A 16,815-nucleotide genomic window follows, 5' to 3' on the forward strand; every position below is an offset into this window, starting at 1 on the left:
TAATAGAAATTTGAATATAGTGCGCTCCAACGTTCAAATTACCATTCAGATTCCTCGTGAATCAAACGGTCATAAAATTTACATGTGAGCATCTTCAATTTTCTTTTATTTATTTTATTAAAAAATAAAAATTTACCATCAATACTAATATTATTATTATTACCAAATATTATTTTCCAGGCTGCTATAAAATGGGGAGACAAAGTTTACAGACACACATCATCCAATTTTCCTACACTTTGAATTTTCCCACTATCTTTTTTCCCCATCATTATACCTTGTTGTCAAAGTAACCAAACAAACACCTTTTTTTTTCCCTATTATATATTAATTAATTATTTATTTATTTATTTCATTTTCATTTCATTTAATAATAATAAAAATACTTTCTTGAATTTTATTATTTCTCCATTCTTGAAATAAAAATTCAATCTTTTTTTTTTCCCACAAAAAAAAAATGCAGTTTCTCATTTTTTCTCTGATCGCCACCACCGTCTTGATTTTCCCCTCCACCACCACCCAATCAGAAACCCCGCCGCCGCTCTGCTCGGCGGCGGACAGAGCAGCCCTGCTCAATTTCAAGGCCGGAATTTCAAAGGACACCACCGGAATCCTCTCCACCTGGACAGGCGCCAACTGCTGCTCCGGCGGCTGGGAGGGTGTCGAGTGCGGCGGCGGCGCCGCCGGAAGAGTCACCAGCCTCATCCTGCAGAACCCATCTTCCGGCGGCGGCGGCGGTTTCATGAAGGGCACTCTCTCCCCTTCTCTGGGAAACCTCCACTTCTTGGAGACGATGATCATAACCGGGATGAAAAGACTCGCCGGAAAAATCCCGGAAACCATCTCAACCCTCACGCGCCTCACGCACCTAGTTCTTGACGACAATTCATTACAGGGAAGCATCCCTTCAAGCTTAGGCCACCTGGTGAACATTCAGACAGTTTCTTTAAGTGGGAATCATCTGACTGGACAAATACCTGAATCTTTGGGGAATTTAAGGTACCTGAATCAATTGATTCTGTCCAAGAATTTCTTGTCGGGTCCAATCCCACAAACCCTAATCGCCCTCAAATCCCTTCAGTTTCTTGATCTTAGCTACAACTCATTCTCCGGTCCAATCCCCGATTTTTTCGGGCATTTTCCGAACTTGACGTCTCTTGTTCTCACCAAGAACCGGTTTTCGGGGCAGATACCGGTTTCTTTATTCGGCCTCGTCCGAGTTTCCGAGCTCTCGATCGATCAGAATCAGCTCACCGGAAAAATTCCGGTCCAAATTGGGAACTTGAAGTCTGTTTCTGTGTTGAGATTGAGTTCGAACAAGCTCTCGGGTCAAATTCCGGAGTCCATTGCGCATTTGCCGAGCTTGTGGAATCTCAATCTTTCGAGGAATTCGCTTACGAATCCTTTCCCCGAGGCGGCTTTCGGAATTGGGCTCCGTTCGCTTTTGTCGATCGATCTTTCTTACAATAGTCTCGATTTGGGAGCAGTTCCTAGCTGGATCAAGAATCGAGAACTCTCCGACGTGCATTTAGCAGGGTGTAAGCTTCGTGGGGCCCTCCCGAATTTCACAAAGCCCGAGTCTTTGACCACATTAGACCTTTCCGGAAACTTCTTCACAAGCGGGGTTTCGAGTTTCTTGGAACATATGTCGAATTTACAGAGCGCCAAAATTTCGAACAATCTACTCAACGATGATGTGTCATCAATCAGACTGCCCGATCAGATTTCAACACTCGACCTCCACTCAAATCGTCTATCCGGCTCTCTCACGAGTGTGTTGAGCGGTAGGAAGATCAAGTTCATGGAGGCCGTCGATATCTCGAACAACTTAATATCGGGCGAAATTCCCGGTTTCGGAATCGGATTGAATCTACGAGTGCTCAATTTCGGGAACAACAAGATCACGGGACAAATACCGAGCTCGATCTCGAACTTGGCGAAATTGGAGAGATTCGACGTTTCGAGAAACGGGCTAACGGGTACTATACCAACCGGTTTGGGATTGTTATCGAAGCTGCAATGGCTCGATTTGTCGATTAACAAGCTCGGCGGGAAAATACCGGCGAGCTTGCTTGGGATTGAAGCATTAAGACATGCAAGCTTTAGAGCAAATAGATTGTGTGGAGAGATTCCACAAGGGAGGCCATTTAATGTGTTCCCAAAGGTAGCTTATGCACACAATTTGTGCTTATGTGGCAAACCTTTGCCACCTTGCAAGGGTAGAAATATGGGCCAGTGATATGCTGACACGTGTATGCATTACATATGCTCATGCCACATGAGCATCTTCTTTTTCTTTTTTCCATTTTGCTTTGTCATTTTTTTTTTCTTTTTTTTTTGCAATTGTTAGTTTGTACTTTGTACAACACTCACTTCATTAGATACCATTCAATGAAACTTGTTGTCATAACTAAAGATGTGAACGAGACGAGCTCGTCTATTTTGGAATGCTCAAGTTCGACGAGTTGAAATAAATATTATTATTTTATTGTATAATATATAAAGTAAAAAGCTCATGAGCCAGCTTGCAAGCCACTCAAACAACTATAATCGAGCATTTGCCAAGTCAACTCCTCGAGTTCACAAGCCGACTCAACTCGTTTATGAGCCCTTGTCATAACTACTAATCCAACATTCTCCATTGCATTTAACAAATGAAAACTTAATATAACAATGGATTTGCCAAAACCTTGCAATACTTAAAACATAGTCTTCAAAATGGAATAACAGATTCAAGAAAACCTAGTTAAGTGAGACAAAAGTCAAAATTTACAAGAAAACCTTCAAAACCAAACCCTAATAAGAACCATCAAAATTCCCTATTCATCATCCTCTTCAATCTCCTCCTTGATTTCTTTCTTAGCCATCGAATCATCATCTTCGATTTCATCCTTAGTTTCATCATCTGACAAATCATTGATCTCCTCTGCTTTGTCGTCTTCCTTGTCCGGTGACACATCAGCATCCTAATCATTAAAACAAATTAGAATCTACTTATTAACCAACATTGTTTAATAAAAACTACAATTGAAAAAAAAAACCGAACATACTTGTTCATCTTCAGCTTCGTTTAACTCCAAGGTCTTTTCGTACTCTGCTTTACGCTCAGCAGCTCTATCTCTATACACCTGCCTCTCCTCCTCGGTCAACGATTTCCATTTCTCACCACCCTCTTTCGCAACCTTCACAATCACAACACAATAAATAAATAAACAATTAAACAATTAAACCAATTCCCATGAAAATCAAGAACACAATCATTGTACAATCAAGAACCATTCAAAAGTAGGTTCAAACTTCAATTAATATTATTACCTCCGAACCACGTTTATTGTCGGGATTAGCCTCCTTAAACGACTTCCTAAAATCCTCCCTGTATAGAAAAAAAATCATTCAAGATTTGTTAATTAACACAATTCATCAAATGAAACATTTCGAGCACATGGTTTTAAGGTGTACATGAATATGAAGAAAGCGGTTGCGGGGCGCTTCGGTGCGTTTGGATCCTTGGCCTTCTTTGTCTTTTTCGCTGATGTAGATTGTGTCTGGTTAGCCTTCCTTCTGCTTGATCATAAATATTCAAAATCAAAAATCAAGATAAAAAGTTATTAAAAAGAAATGTAAGAATTGTTTTTGAAGGGTGTGGAAATTACTTTTGTGGTGCTGGCTTCTTCTTGGCTTCACTTGCCATTTCCACAACCTGTGACTCTGTAAATATATTTAAAATAAATTAAGTATATTTATATATATATATATATACATACATATAGACACACACGCACACACACACAGAGATATAAATACCGAGATTCATCTTAATTTTGGCATCGAGGCTACAGTTGTGGAAGCTAATCAAAGCCACTGGCACATCTTTGTTGCATTCTTCACTGAAAAATCAATTCATTTTTAAATCAGAATAATTGACTCAAAATAAAATAAATAGATGAATAACCCAAAACCGCAGATCAGTGCTCATATCAAATTCTATTCAAATGGAATATTATTTATTTATTTATTTATACATTTTAATTATAAAAAAAAAAACAGAAGGGGGAAAAATTGGGTACCATTTGGCAAACGCGCTGCCGTCTCTGGCGCGTTTGAGAGCCATCGTCGTCGCGGAAGAATCGGTGTCTACCTCCACCCTCTTCCTCAACCTCGACGCGTTTGATGAAGCTCCATCTCCGCGCGCCATTTTCAGATCTGGTTTTTTTTTTTTCTTTTTCTTAATTAATAAAAGAGAGAATAGGGATTTGGAGAAGAAGAAGAATTGAGGGTTTAGACGAACTCGTATACGGATTTATACTACTGGAGAAAAGAGGGGAATTGGAAAATTTTATGGCACAAATTTTTAAGAGGCAAATTTTGAAAAATATTGAAGCTCTGTTTGAGTTTGGCGCCAAACAAATTGAAATTTCGTGGTTTTGAGAGGGCGGGATTGATGATTTGGGCGGTGTATTGGCCGTCGGATTATGGCGCTTCTTTTTTCTACTGAGCGGTTGGGATTCCGTGAAAATTTGAAATATTTGCCTTCTTTTTATTGAAATTAAGTTATTTACTAATTAATTTGTACAAAAAGAATGAATAAGAACTGCAGATCTTAAAAGTTAAAATACCTCCTATAAAAAATAATAATTAAATATATATTATAATAAATAAAAAAAGTAATCAAGTCTAGTTTGTGTTCTGCTTGTTAGCATTTAAAATTAAATACAAATTAATCGAAACTTTGTTCGATTGCTAATAACTCGTTTTAGCTTAGTTTTTGGCGTAACAAACTAATTTTGAACACGTATTTTTGTTTTAATTACAAAAAAAAAAAAAGTAAAATAAAGCACTAGAGATCGGTAGCATTTGGCTCGATTAAAATCCGATCAAGCTCAACTTGATTGTTAATCAAATCAAGCTCGAAGAAAAAATTTAAACCGAGAAAAAAATTCAAATATAGAATCATCAATGAAAACTACAACTTGTGTTCCCTCGGCAGAAATATCTGCAATTATTCTACTCATAATACAGCTCAGCCACAACTTAGAAAAATCGACACTTGACAGATCCTATCTCCAATTGTTCAAACAAACCTATCATACAATTCCGAAAAGCCTGCCTTCAGAAACATACCAAGAATCACAAGGGGCAAAAACGCCTTTTGAACAGATGCCACGTCATCCCAGTTCAGTCGGGTCACTAAGCTTCCTACTTTGAAAACCTTCCACAGCCTGATTCATCGCATCACTGATTCTTTGACAAAACAACGACCACCGGATCTGAACGAAGGTGAAAATTATGAATTAAAAAAAAAAAAATACAAAGGTGCCCGAAGTAGTAAAATCATTATGCAGAAAACAGCGACGAGAGGTTTTTTCACTTACGCGTACTCTAGATGAATATTCATGAATCGAGCGTGTTCCTTGCTTTGTGATAATACTAGGGAGCCTTCAATAACCTGATCTTGCTCCACCTCTATTGGATCGTAGAAGTAGATAATTGTCTGCAAAACCCATGAGAAAATTGCTTCGTGAGTAGCAAGAAAATTGGTTACGTGAAAAAAAAATTCAAGTGGCTGGAATGTATTGAAATCTAGTTAAGACCACCTGCTAGAGGTTGTAAGAATGCAGCTACACGGGATTTTCTCAACAAACACAAAATCCATTATTCACTAAAAACTATCCAAGAATTAGTATCGAACGAGCTATTTTTTTACTTCTGCAATGTATCATAGCAATGAAGATTTTCAATCGTAACAAATGTAGAAGGCAAATTGGTCACCAACAAGCACTTACACGAGAGGTGATGAATTAAAAAAAAAACAAAGAGCCAACTCCTAGTCAAACCGAGTAAATGGTCTGAGGAAATTCAAGCTAAAGCTTCTCCACATTTCTGCTCGGCATTATTTCGAAGATTAATAGAAACGAGAGGGAGAGTATATACCTGTTGCCAGTGTGTTGGAGGATCCTCAGGTGCAGTAGATAGTACGAGGGCTTCATTAGGATTCGAACGCTTCCTTCTCTGACTCGTTTCTGTGACATGATTATTTGGAGCATCAACATATGCAGAAGCTGCATTGTTGTTTGAAGAGTGTATTGGAGGCACACCAAACTCCACGTCAAACCAAAACGCAAATCCGTGAAATGGTGCTGGAAATCAACAAACAAAATACGGGCTTAATTAAACATATATACATTCTACGATTCCAGTTAGTAAGAGGGATCTTGAGAAGGATGGATAATGGAACGTCGGTTGGTATTTTACCTCGCATCATCGATTCAAATTTAAACTTTGTTGAAACAGACTCTAGCTCGTGAATTGTAACAGTGGAACAGTCGACATGCTTTATCTGAAACCAACATTAAGATTAAGTTGCAGAAATCACAAGGACAAGTTATACAGAAAGAAACGGCTATGCATAGAATCGCTGTACTAATAAAGACAACAATTTATGGAGGACTCACCACATGAGGCCACGTCAGCACATTTTCACCACTGATAGTCTCAACAGAAGGCTCTTCAAATGCACACTGCTTTGCTAAAGGCATCATACTCGACACTGCAGATAACAATATCTCAATTTCCATTTGTTGCTTTTTGATGGTAAAAAATTCAAAGGGATAATAACTGATTTTAATAGTCATTTAACGCATATTGCAAGGGAAGTTATTAAGTAATATTGTATTAATCAAAGTTTATACTTTTCATCGGCGACTGTTGTAATCCAACTATGCATTGAATAATGGATTACCTAAGGTGTGAAACAGATGAATTCCTCTAACTCTAATCTATAAAAAGTACAAGAAAAATACGTTCATGTTCGTACAACAATAGTTTCAAATTTTAGTACGGAATTCTCCGGACAGGAAAAGGCCTTTAGACATTTGTCGAGAAGCTATATTAACAAGATATTTTTCTATGAGAATTAAAAGAATGCTTTTCAGCTGCAAAGAACTGAATGTTGAGATAGCAGGAATATTGAAAAAAAATACTCACTATCAATTCCATAGACATTGCGCCAGAAATCAATGCTTTCACTATATCTGTCGGGACGAGAGACAGGTGCCATGTATAACTGCAAAACGTAAAAAACGATTTAGTTGTATCCACTGACTGGTCATCGCCAGATGCTAAGGCTAGTATCGTATCACGGGAAATTGTGCATTTTTTAAGTGATTTTGCCAATAGTGTGCCGAGATAGTGATTTACTTTGCAGCCATGGGAGACAAATTACAAACGCAACAAAATCAGCAAAGTAGAAAGTGATATTAAGCATTATATGGTGATGCGAGATACAAGTAACTAGGTTATACCGTGGCAAATGATGGAAGCATAAGACCCCCAGGTTTCAACCACCGGTCTCTGGCAGTTATAACACTCCCCAGCATGCTCTAAGAGAAAAACTCGAACAAAAACTCTAAATTCAGACAGAGAGACCAAAAGAAGAGGAAAAACTAGAATCTGAAACTTAGGTGTATATTAATCCATAATGGTCTGAACAAAATAAAGTTAGGCACATTGCAAAACATGCAATATTACAGCTGGAAATACAAAAATATCACCTCGTAAAGAAGCATGTAACCCATCCATTCAGATACTATGACATCAACCTTTTCATCGATTTCAACATCCTGCAACGACCAACATGGTTAACGCTCCTGCTATGAATACAAGTGAAAATCACGGAACTTATGCTTTGAAGTACTGAAACACGCGCTATCGTCATAGTAAGAATTATATGAGTCAATTGCTAGAATACTTCTTTAACCCCATTATCATTCACAAACTATTGCAGTCAAAATGTCAAATTACTATACGAGAAGTCCTTCAGAAAATGATTACATATAACCGAAAACTATGATTCATAGGCTATAACGATTCTCGTACCGACCTTCATTAGGAGAGTTGGTACTTCATTATTAGGGTCAAGGCCTAGCTTTGAATCCTGCCCCACCCCTACTTTCCTATTTGTGATTAGATTTTAACCAGAAAAAAAAAAAATCAAGCACAAATCAAACCTCAAGATTAAAGTCAGTTCTCTATCTCCAATTAAAGTTCTACTTCACATCTATTTGCCTAAAACCCGACCAATGTCCTTTGCTTGGAGACTAGATAGTGGCATTAGGTGGAGGGATTTATTTATAGATAAAAATTTGCATCTTCTTTCCTTGCTTTGGCTTGCAAAAATGTGCTCTGGTATAATTAACTTTGCTCAAATACCTGTTGATACATGTATAGCCAGTGAACTGAGTTTTAAGTTGTTACAGATTGATTCAGTTGTGAAGATTGTTTAATTCACAAATCAACGATGATGGAAAAAAGTCAGGAACAATACATATTCTCATTTCAATGACTAAATCTTAGAAGTAACAACAAAGAACAGAAGTAACGAATTAATCACGAAATTAGATATAGAGTTTTTTGTGAAGTGACCTACCTCAACTCGCCCATGCAATACAATGATTGTCTCGGATAAGTTGTTTGCCTTGATTACTTCATTTGCCTGGTACGACATTTACAAAAGGCCGACATCTATCAGAACTGTATTGAAACAGTATTTGCTAAGAACAATAATAGGACAGAGAATTAGCACAAGATACATGTTACATGCGATTTTCTGCTATATTTTGCATTTAAAATGTGGAGTATCACAAATTCACCATTGGCTAGTTTTATGTGCTTTTTTTTTCTTTCTATTACACGGAATTGAAATTTGTCCTCGCTAACAGAACTATATTATTGCACGAGTTAGGATTGAAGAAGCTAAATTTTGCAATAGTTTTTTTGGAATATATCACACAATGCTTTCATCAATGAAATACTCCCCCACAGACCACGAAGATTTCAGAACCGTAAATTATCACAAAGCATTTTCAATTGACGTGAAAGACAAAATCATGCTTACTCAATGAAATAGTTCCATGTACAAAAAAAATCAAGTTAATAAAGCACCTGAACTGCAATATCACTGGCATCCACTGCATATACCTAGTAGCAAAAGTGAAGAAGATCAATATAAGCTACAAAAACTAAAAACTCTAAGCAGAAATCAGGAATAATCGAAGTTTCTTGACGAAGCTATTAAGATAAGACCATCACAAACTACTAACACTTAAGTCGCATAAGATAATTATCCTTGAGAATTAAACATCGAAGTACAACGCTTTAAATTTGATTTCACACTTTCCTATGATCTAATATTCAATAAGGCCAACCAGTCATGTTCAGATTAATCTGTTCAATATACCTAAAATGATTGAGGTGTTAAATCGGTGATTTTAAGCAGAAATGCACAGTTAGAGAAGAACAGAGAAAAATATATGAATAAAAGTGCAAGTTGTGTCTACTAAATAGTGTGCAATCCAAGAGAACATAACCTCCATTGATGTGGATCATAATCAAATTTGTGACTTATTACTCTAGGGCTATAGCAGACCTACCATATCAAATGGATTGTAAAATTACCTCCTAAAAGTGAAGTGAGACGTCATTAATTGTAATGCAAACTGGAAAGCCTAACTATTACATTGAATTTCTACGATTATGGTACACCCTCAGCATCTTCTGTATCCGTAGTATGTTATACAGCAAAATTCTACAGCAACTTGAAAGTGATAACTATTTCTAGTGAAAAAATTATACATACTAGGAAAAATATCAATACACTATCCCGTCTAACTTAAAAGGGTTAATCAACAGTCAGAGCATCTTACCCTCTTGGCCCCAGCTTGAGCACAAAATATAGAGAGAATGCCAGTGCCACAGCCAACATCGACCACAACCTGAAACACAAAACCGATGCTCAAAATCCGGAGATGCACTATTAGCGAATCAATTTACTCAACAATTTTGGTTAGTAACAGCATTTTCAATGAACACCGTGGCAAGTAGGTCAAGAAGACCTTACATTCTTCATTTTTATCGTTTCTCTATCAGTGAATGTCACATAATATTTTCAATGTGCATAAATTCATGGCTACGAAGAGTCGTAATTGGGTTAAGACCTATGATAAACAATGTAACTAAAGATGAAATATAATATTGATAGTCTATCATATACTCACTTTTCCCGCAATTCGATCTTGATGGTGGAGGATTGCATTTCTATAAGTTTCCGTACGCACTCGATCCTGCATAGATCAAAATTCATGTTCGTATACAGTTCCAAAGCTTAAAGATCTGAATAGAATAAAGCAATATATGATGCACCCGAAGCATAAATGAAAAGATAAAGACTGTTACGAGTAGGCTGAAAAAAATTCAAACCCCTAAAATTACATCATGAAACATCCTAACAACAGAAGGAAAGACACAAGAATCAATGTTTTGCAGAGAGTATTGCTACTGACATACAAAAACATAGAAGCTAATACGTAAATTCACTTTCTATAGTCTTCTAACATCCTTGAGATATTATACTTTCAGGTAGCAGGTAATCGTCTTTATATGGCTGTGATAAGTTATTCCAAGCAATTGTTTGGTTTCATTCAAAACCGAAACATGAAGTAGTCTATTGTCACACTCAGCATTCATCCCACTAGTAAAAAAAAAATGAGAAGTTCCACCATGAAAATCTGCGGAAATGGTTATAAATAGCTTTTGTCCACCAAAACTAGTTCTCCAAATCCTTAGCATGTAACATGGCATCTCATTGTCTAACCCTATCCGAGTCTCCGCAAAAAATACAACTGGTCTAATTATTTCAACTAGATAAACATTCCCAAGATGCAGCCGAAGCAACTTCGCCCACAATATCAAAAAATCAAAAATCAAAAAAGTTACAACCCATGTTTGAACACGTAGGAAGTTTATTATGATCCAATTCACCATTAGCCCAATGAACAAACACACACGCACGCACGCACTCGTGTATATATCCGTACAATCCACCATTCGTGCTACCTACTGCCTACATGCATTATTAGATGGAAAAAACTCTAACCCATCCAAACTAAAACATTTTTTACTCTTATAACTTCTGAGCTGTCTTTCATCAATGTCATCTGACGTACCAGGTTTTACATTTTGCCACATCAAATCACCGTCGGGGGTAATTCCACCAAGGTTCCCTAACTTGATCACACATCTTAGAATCGTAGCACTATGCGTAAAAACTTTGCATGATATTTCACTTTGCCACCTAATCCTAAATACCCTTTTTATAAAATTAGTAAATTACATATACATACACATAATTTTTTTTCTTTGTTAAACCTATTATGATAAAATATATATATATATATATATATATATATATATTACTGTAATGACCTTTTTTGTTATTTCTCGGTTGAATTTTAAATTCTATTTTTCAAATTCACTTTTATCAACATTAAATCAAATTATACATCAAAACAAATTACATAGATATAGATCACCGACATCTATAAAATGCCAATAAAATCAAAGCAACAAACACAAACAACTGTTCAGAGAAATTCATTAGTACTCGCGGCATACAGTTCAATGCCACTCAATATTCAAAAAGTAGTCAACAGAAACTAAAATTTCTGAATTTATGAAGATTCAAGTATCCATTAACACAGTTTGTGCAGAAAACTACTCTACCTTGATCATTTCTTCGTGAATGCCAAGGTGCGCGTAAGAGTGAAAATACGCGACGTCGAAGTCCGTACAAGGTGGGGGAGGGCTCTCCGCCTCCTGCTGCGGTTGCTGATAAACCCTAGAATTGGTGCCGCCGGCATGGTCACGCGACTTGCCGCGGCCGCCCCGACGAAATCGACGCCCAGACACGCCACCGCCGCCACTACCACCACCTTCGTGGTGGACGCCATTGCTGTATGTGCCACCTCCTCCACCGCCGCCGCCATTACTGCCGCTCGTCGGTTGGAACATTTGCTTCCCTCACTCAACACACTCCAGAGGGAAGAAGGGGTAGATTCGTAATTACGAATAAGTACACTCTTTAGATTTGGGCACGAAATTGAACTCGGTACTAATGCAAAATTTAAGCAAAGACTTAAAAAAAAATATTAAAAATAGGGTTAAGTGCATTTCGGCCCCCGTAATTTTGTCCTTTTTGCACTTTGCTCCCTAAACGAAAAATAATTGTATAATCCTACCTGGACTTTCTTTGGACTAATGTACCAATGTGTTACTTATTGCATATGGAAATTACAAAATGTGCACGTCACTCGCAAAGTAATTGGATTTGTTGTAGGCGATGTAAATGCAATTATTATTCAACACCATTTTGATCAAAGTATTTTCAACTAAAAGTTTGAATTCATTAGGCTAGATGGTTGAAATGTCCTTTTTTGTTTCCCTATATAAGATACCTTTATCATTTCGATTTTTTTATCACTTATTTTTGTTTAATTCTTTACTTATATCAAATGGAATGTTTGTGTTGTTTAATTTTGTACTACTTTCTATATAATATTAACGTTTGAACCTTTTAATTGAGTACCTCCTCCGGAGAAAAAAATAAATGTGAAAAAATATCCTCGTATATCGCAATTGTGAGATACTAGCATGGGTAAAACTAATATATATATTAAAAATTGAAGGGTACTTTGGTCTTTTGAACATGTCTGAACATTTTCTGAACTTTTTTAGATTCCTTCGATCCTATACCCACGTGTCTTTTTTTGTATTTTTTTCTAAAATCCCTACAGGTTTACTCTAGTGGGGGGATATATTACAAAATACAAAAGAGAAACAGAAGAACCACCCAGTGTTTATCACCAGGTGTAGGGTCGAATAAGTCACTTTTTTGTACAAGTAGTAGCAAGTCATGGACTTATTTGTAAAAGTCCATTACTTTAGGATAAATCTATCTTAAATTTCCCATAAAAATTATGTTCGATTTTTAATGTTTCCATGGAGTTGATAAATATATTTTTAAAAACATGTTAAAAGGGATGGATTTACTGACGAAAGATATTAGAATATCCATAAAAATTGAGCATTCAAATTCTATGAAATAGATTAGAATATACATGAAATTATACCATTCAAGTTCAAATTTCTACTTTAAATAAACATCAATTCATAAAGATAGGTAAAAATAAAACAACAACCAATAACCATAAAAACAAAAAACAAAAAAAAAAAAAAAAAAAAAAAAAAAACTAAAACTTTATAGACCAACCACATCCGCTACTATCCCATACCAAACCTATTCAGCCACCGCACGGCGGCGAAACTGAGGATACCGAGACTCTTTAACGGTGATACGGTAGCCGTCAATCTCCTTTCCGTTCATCCTCTCGACAGCTTCCCTCGCCGATCGCTCATCCTCATACACCACCATACCAATTTTCTTTCCACAACCAAAATCCCTTGCAATCTGAAAAACAGAAAAATTAATGCAGATCTAATCAATTTAAATCCCGATATCACATATTTTTTTACGAACGAAAAGCAAATAACCTAGACATCTTCGACAAACATACCTTCGCATGGATGACATCTCCGAACTGAGAAAATGCGCGCGTAAAGGACTCATCAGTGGCGCCCGACCCCAAACCATCGACGACACATCCAAGTGGTCCCATATCATCAGAAGCAGAATCAGAAGCAGAAGCAGAAGCTTTCTGATAATCGAGACCGGGATTACTGCCGACGGGAAACTCGGGAAACCGATACTCTTTAACGATGATTTGGTGACCGTCAATCTTCTTTCCGTTCATCCTCTTGACAGCTTCCCTCGCCGATGGCTCGTCCTCAAACACCACGGTACCAAGATACTGATTTGTGGGAGGATTGATCGCAATCTGAAAAAATCAACAACATAAAAAACAAAAACAAAAAATTAATGCACATATAATCAAATTTAAATCCAGATTTTTCACATATTTTTAACCTAGCAAATAAACTATGATTATCTTAGACAAACAAACGGACAATCGCTCTGACGAGTTTTCCGAACGGAGAAAAGGCGCGACGAAGGGACTCATTAGTCGTGCCCGACGGCAAACCAAAGACAACACATCCGAGTCGTCCTAAACTAGCATAAACTTCAGGACTGAGGGGATCGGTAGGGGGAAACTCGGGAAACCGATACTCTTTAACGGTGATTTGGTGACCGTCAATCTTCTTTCCGTTCATCCTCTTGACAGCTTCCCTCGCCGATGGCTCGTCCTCAAACACCACGTAACCAAAATACTGATTGGTGGGAGGATTGATCGCAATCTGAAAAAATCAACAACACAAAAAACAAAAACAAAAAATTAATGTCCAGATTTCACATATTTTTACCTAGCAACAAATAAAGTGATATCTTAAACATACAATCGCTCTGACGAGTTTTCCGAACGGAGAAAAGGCGCAACGAAGGGACTCATTAGTCGAGACCGACGGCAAACCAAAGACGACACATCCAGTCCTTCCATAACCAACACCACCGTAATAAAACGCCATTGACTGATTTTAACAGCTTTTGTTGGAACTGGAAAAAAAATAAAAATTCTTTGTTAGATAAACAAAATACAAATTAACAGCAACATATACCTTTCATACAAAAATCCGAAAATAAATCTGAAATTTCAGAAAATCGGATTTTTTTTTCTTTTTTCTTTTTTTCGGAAGGAAACCCTAAAAAGTCGAAATACTACAACACCGTAATCACAAAAAACAGCGAAGCAAGATACTGAGGAAAACATCTCCATTGTAATTGATTGACAGAATCGAAAAATACCGTACGAGATATGCCAACGAAGAAGAAGACTAATAAATACGGCGTCGCAGAGCGGCTGGCCGGAATCGATTAAGCTCTTCAATTTTTGGAGAAAATTATACTGGCCTTACTAGTATGTATATATATAAAAGGGCTTAATACACTTTGCACCCCTGAAGTATAGTTCATGTAACACTTACCCCTTAAAGTATCATTTGTAACACTTACCCCCTCAACATCAATTATTTTATATTTTAAATTTAAAAAAATAATAAACATAACAATCTAATAATTAACGGTTCATAGAAAATTGAAAAATAACTAAAATTAATTATTGAAAAAAAAATTAAAAAATAATATGTATTGGGTAATAATGAATGAAAGTATATTTAAAAAAATTAATAAACTAAAATAAATTTAAATACTTAAGATTTCTATTAGTTATGTACTGATTTCTTAAAAAATTGTCGATAGAGTATTTTTGATTAATTGGTCCAATAACAATTAGATGTTATTTATTGAAAATTTATCCAACGCAATATAATATTTTTAAATTTTAAAATATTGTATTTTTCAATAGATATTTTTAGTTGTATAATTTAATTATTCTTTTTAGTTATTCCTTTCAATAAAAATAAATTTTTAAGGTATTAAAATTTAAAATACAAATTAAATTGTGCTTGAGGGGGTAAATGTTACAAATGATACTCTAAGGGGGTAAGTGTTACAGAGGGTATACCGGAATGTGAAAACACATTGAATAGTAATTGAACTTCATGTAATAACAGTTCTATAATTAGTTGATAAAACAAGAAGAGCTAATCACTTCTGAATATCAGCGTTAACTAAGCGGAGTGCTTTCATCGGCGGAGTTCGCACAAATCTCTGTTTAGCACCATCAACTCTTCATGTTCGCCACTGCCTATCAACGGATTAATTAACTTAGTCACTCAAACTCCATCACCGAGCAAATAATTACATATATAAACAAGATTACAGTTTCTAGATTAACCCTTCTAATACAGAAATTTGCTCAATTAATTGAGTGAATAGTAACTTAAGACAACAAATTAACAGGTGATTAAACAATTTTTCAAGATGACACAAATAGTAGAGATTGAAACTTGGACATTATAACAATAAATCATCAAGTGTGTGCAAAAGGATAGCAAAAACTGTTTCTTATATTTCCGAAATTTTGGAATTCAGATTACAAAAATTCGTTCCAAAATCGGATATATCCGGATCAAAATAGACCGGAATCGGAAAATGGGTTCCGATATCCAACTAATGGGTCATGGACAAATACTAGTTAAACTCGCGAGATACCGCGATATATATCGCGAGACGGTACAGTCCCAATCAAAAAGATACAACTCTTATTATGTGTCGGATATGCATAAATATCGCGAGATATCGTATCGTATCGCCATATCACGATACGATACAATATTTACGATATTAGTAAAAAAAATTATCAAGAAAAAAAAAAGAAAAAAAAGGAAACGAAATATTCACATTATCAGGGCCTGAAAACGAATTTCAATATTATTTAATTTTTTTCTTACATATATTATATCCAAGAAATTTACACGCCAAGTTTGATATTGATAAGAGAAAATAGGAAAAATCCAATATTGGAGTTGATGAAGTTGAAGAGATTGATAAACATGAGGATGAAGACACTCGTTTGAAATTGATGGATGAAAAAAAATTAAGTGACATTGATCTTCAAGATTATGAGTGATAAGATTAGCTTTTTACAAAGGCATTTTTGACCAAAGGCATTTCTTCAAAAAATAAAATATTATGAAGGGTATTTTTGACCAAATGCATGGTGATGGGTGTATTTGAAATACTGTTTTTTTTTTGTGGATCAATGTGCATTTAAGTCCCTTGGGATTGACCTTTTTGTCATTCACCCATATAAATAATTGTTTAATTTTACCATAGTAGTTAAACTCGCGAAAAGATACAACACTCGTAGTATGTATGGGTTATATGCATAAATACTGTTAAATATTGCGAGATATCATATCGTATCGTTATATCACGATATGATACAATATCTATGATATTAGTCAAAGTTAAAAAAGAAAAAAGACGGAAACAAAATATTCACATTATCAAGGCCTGAAAACGAATTTCAATATTATTTAATGTTTTTTTGTATTTATTAGATATAA

The 16,815-nt window shown here is 35.9% G+C and overlaps 4 protein-coding genes across 7 annotated transcripts; 1 reads left to right on the forward strand and 3 right to left on the reverse strand.

Moving 5' to 3' along the window:
- The first annotated feature begins 222 nt into the window (after window positions 1-222).
- Window positions 223-2,493, forward strand: LOC105960000 (Leucine-rich repeat (LRR) family protein). The gene has a single exon (XM_012984163.2). The coding sequence runs from the start codon at window positions 458-460 to the stop codon at window positions 2,237-2,239; it is 1,782 nt and encodes a 593-aa protein (XP_012839617.2). The 5' UTR covers window positions 223-457; the 3' UTR covers window positions 2,240-2,493.
- Window positions 2,494-2,617: 124 nt separating this feature from the next.
- Window positions 2,618-4,405, reverse strand: LOC105960001 (high mobility group B protein 7). The gene is made up of 7 exons (XM_012984164.2): window positions 4,068-4,405; window positions 3,805-3,887; window positions 3,654-3,708; window positions 3,460-3,561; window positions 3,316-3,373; window positions 3,051-3,182; window positions 2,618-2,966 (listed from the first exon to the last, which is right to left on the reverse strand). The coding sequence occupies exons 1-7, from the start codon at window positions 4,193-4,195 to the stop codon at window positions 2,820-2,822; spliced, it is 705 nt and encodes a 234-aa protein (XP_012839618.2). The 5' UTR covers window positions 4,196-4,405; the 3' UTR covers window positions 2,618-2,819.
- A 448-nt stretch (window positions 4,406-4,853) lies between these two features.
- Window positions 4,854-11,963, reverse strand: PRMT6 (protein arginine methyltransferase 6). Of its 2 annotated transcripts, XM_088818596.1 has the most exons (14): window positions 11,557-11,951; window positions 10,053-10,118; window positions 9,702-9,770; window positions 8,941-8,976; window positions 8,426-8,491; window positions 7,551-7,619; window positions 7,302-7,379; window positions 6,985-7,063; window positions 6,453-6,547; window positions 6,253-6,337; window positions 5,932-6,137; window positions 5,373-5,491; window positions 5,210-5,267; window positions 4,920-5,103 (listed from the first exon to the last, which is right to left on the reverse strand). In XM_088818596.1, the coding sequence occupies exons 1-13, from the start codon at window positions 11,842-11,844 to the stop codon at window positions 5,225-5,227; spliced, it is 1,299 nt and encodes a 432-aa protein (XP_088674722.1). In that variant the 5' UTR covers window positions 11,845-11,951; the 3' UTR covers window positions 4,920-5,103; window positions 5,210-5,224. The 2 variants fall into 2 exon arrangements, with proteins under 2 accessions (XP_012839620.2, XP_088674722.1); XM_012984166.2 differs by having other exon boundaries at window positions 4,854-5,267; window positions 11,557-11,963.
- Window positions 11,964-12,925: 962 nt separating this feature from the next.
- LOC105959987 (polyadenylate-binding protein 4) lies at window positions 12,926-14,816 on the reverse strand. Of its 3 annotated transcripts, none has more exons than XM_012984150.2 (5): window positions 14,651-14,816; window positions 14,245-14,401; window positions 13,858-14,145; window positions 13,407-13,727; window positions 12,926-13,300 (listed from the first exon to the last, which is right to left on the reverse strand). In XM_012984150.2, exons 2-5 carry the CDS (start codon window positions 14,371-14,373, stop codon window positions 13,130-13,132), a joined length of 909 nt encoding a protein of 302 aa, XP_012839604.1. In that variant the 5' UTR covers window positions 14,374-14,401; window positions 14,651-14,816; the 3' UTR covers window positions 12,926-13,129. The 3 variants fall into 3 exon arrangements, with proteins under 3 accessions (XP_012839604.1, XP_012839603.1, XP_088674742.1); XM_012984149.2 differs by having other exon boundaries at window positions 14,656-14,767; XM_088818616.1 differs by having other exon boundaries at window positions 13,870-14,145; window positions 14,651-14,760.
- Window positions 14,817-16,815: the final 1,999 nt, after the last annotated feature.

The sequence above is a fragment of the Erythranthe guttata genome, chromosome 5, assembly GCF_056151865.1.
Source record: "Erythranthe guttata isolate IM_541 chromosome 5, IM_541, whole genome shotgun sequence".
NCBI classification, from domain to species: Eukaryota; Viridiplantae; Streptophyta; class Magnoliopsida; order Lamiales; family Phrymaceae; genus Erythranthe; species Erythranthe guttata.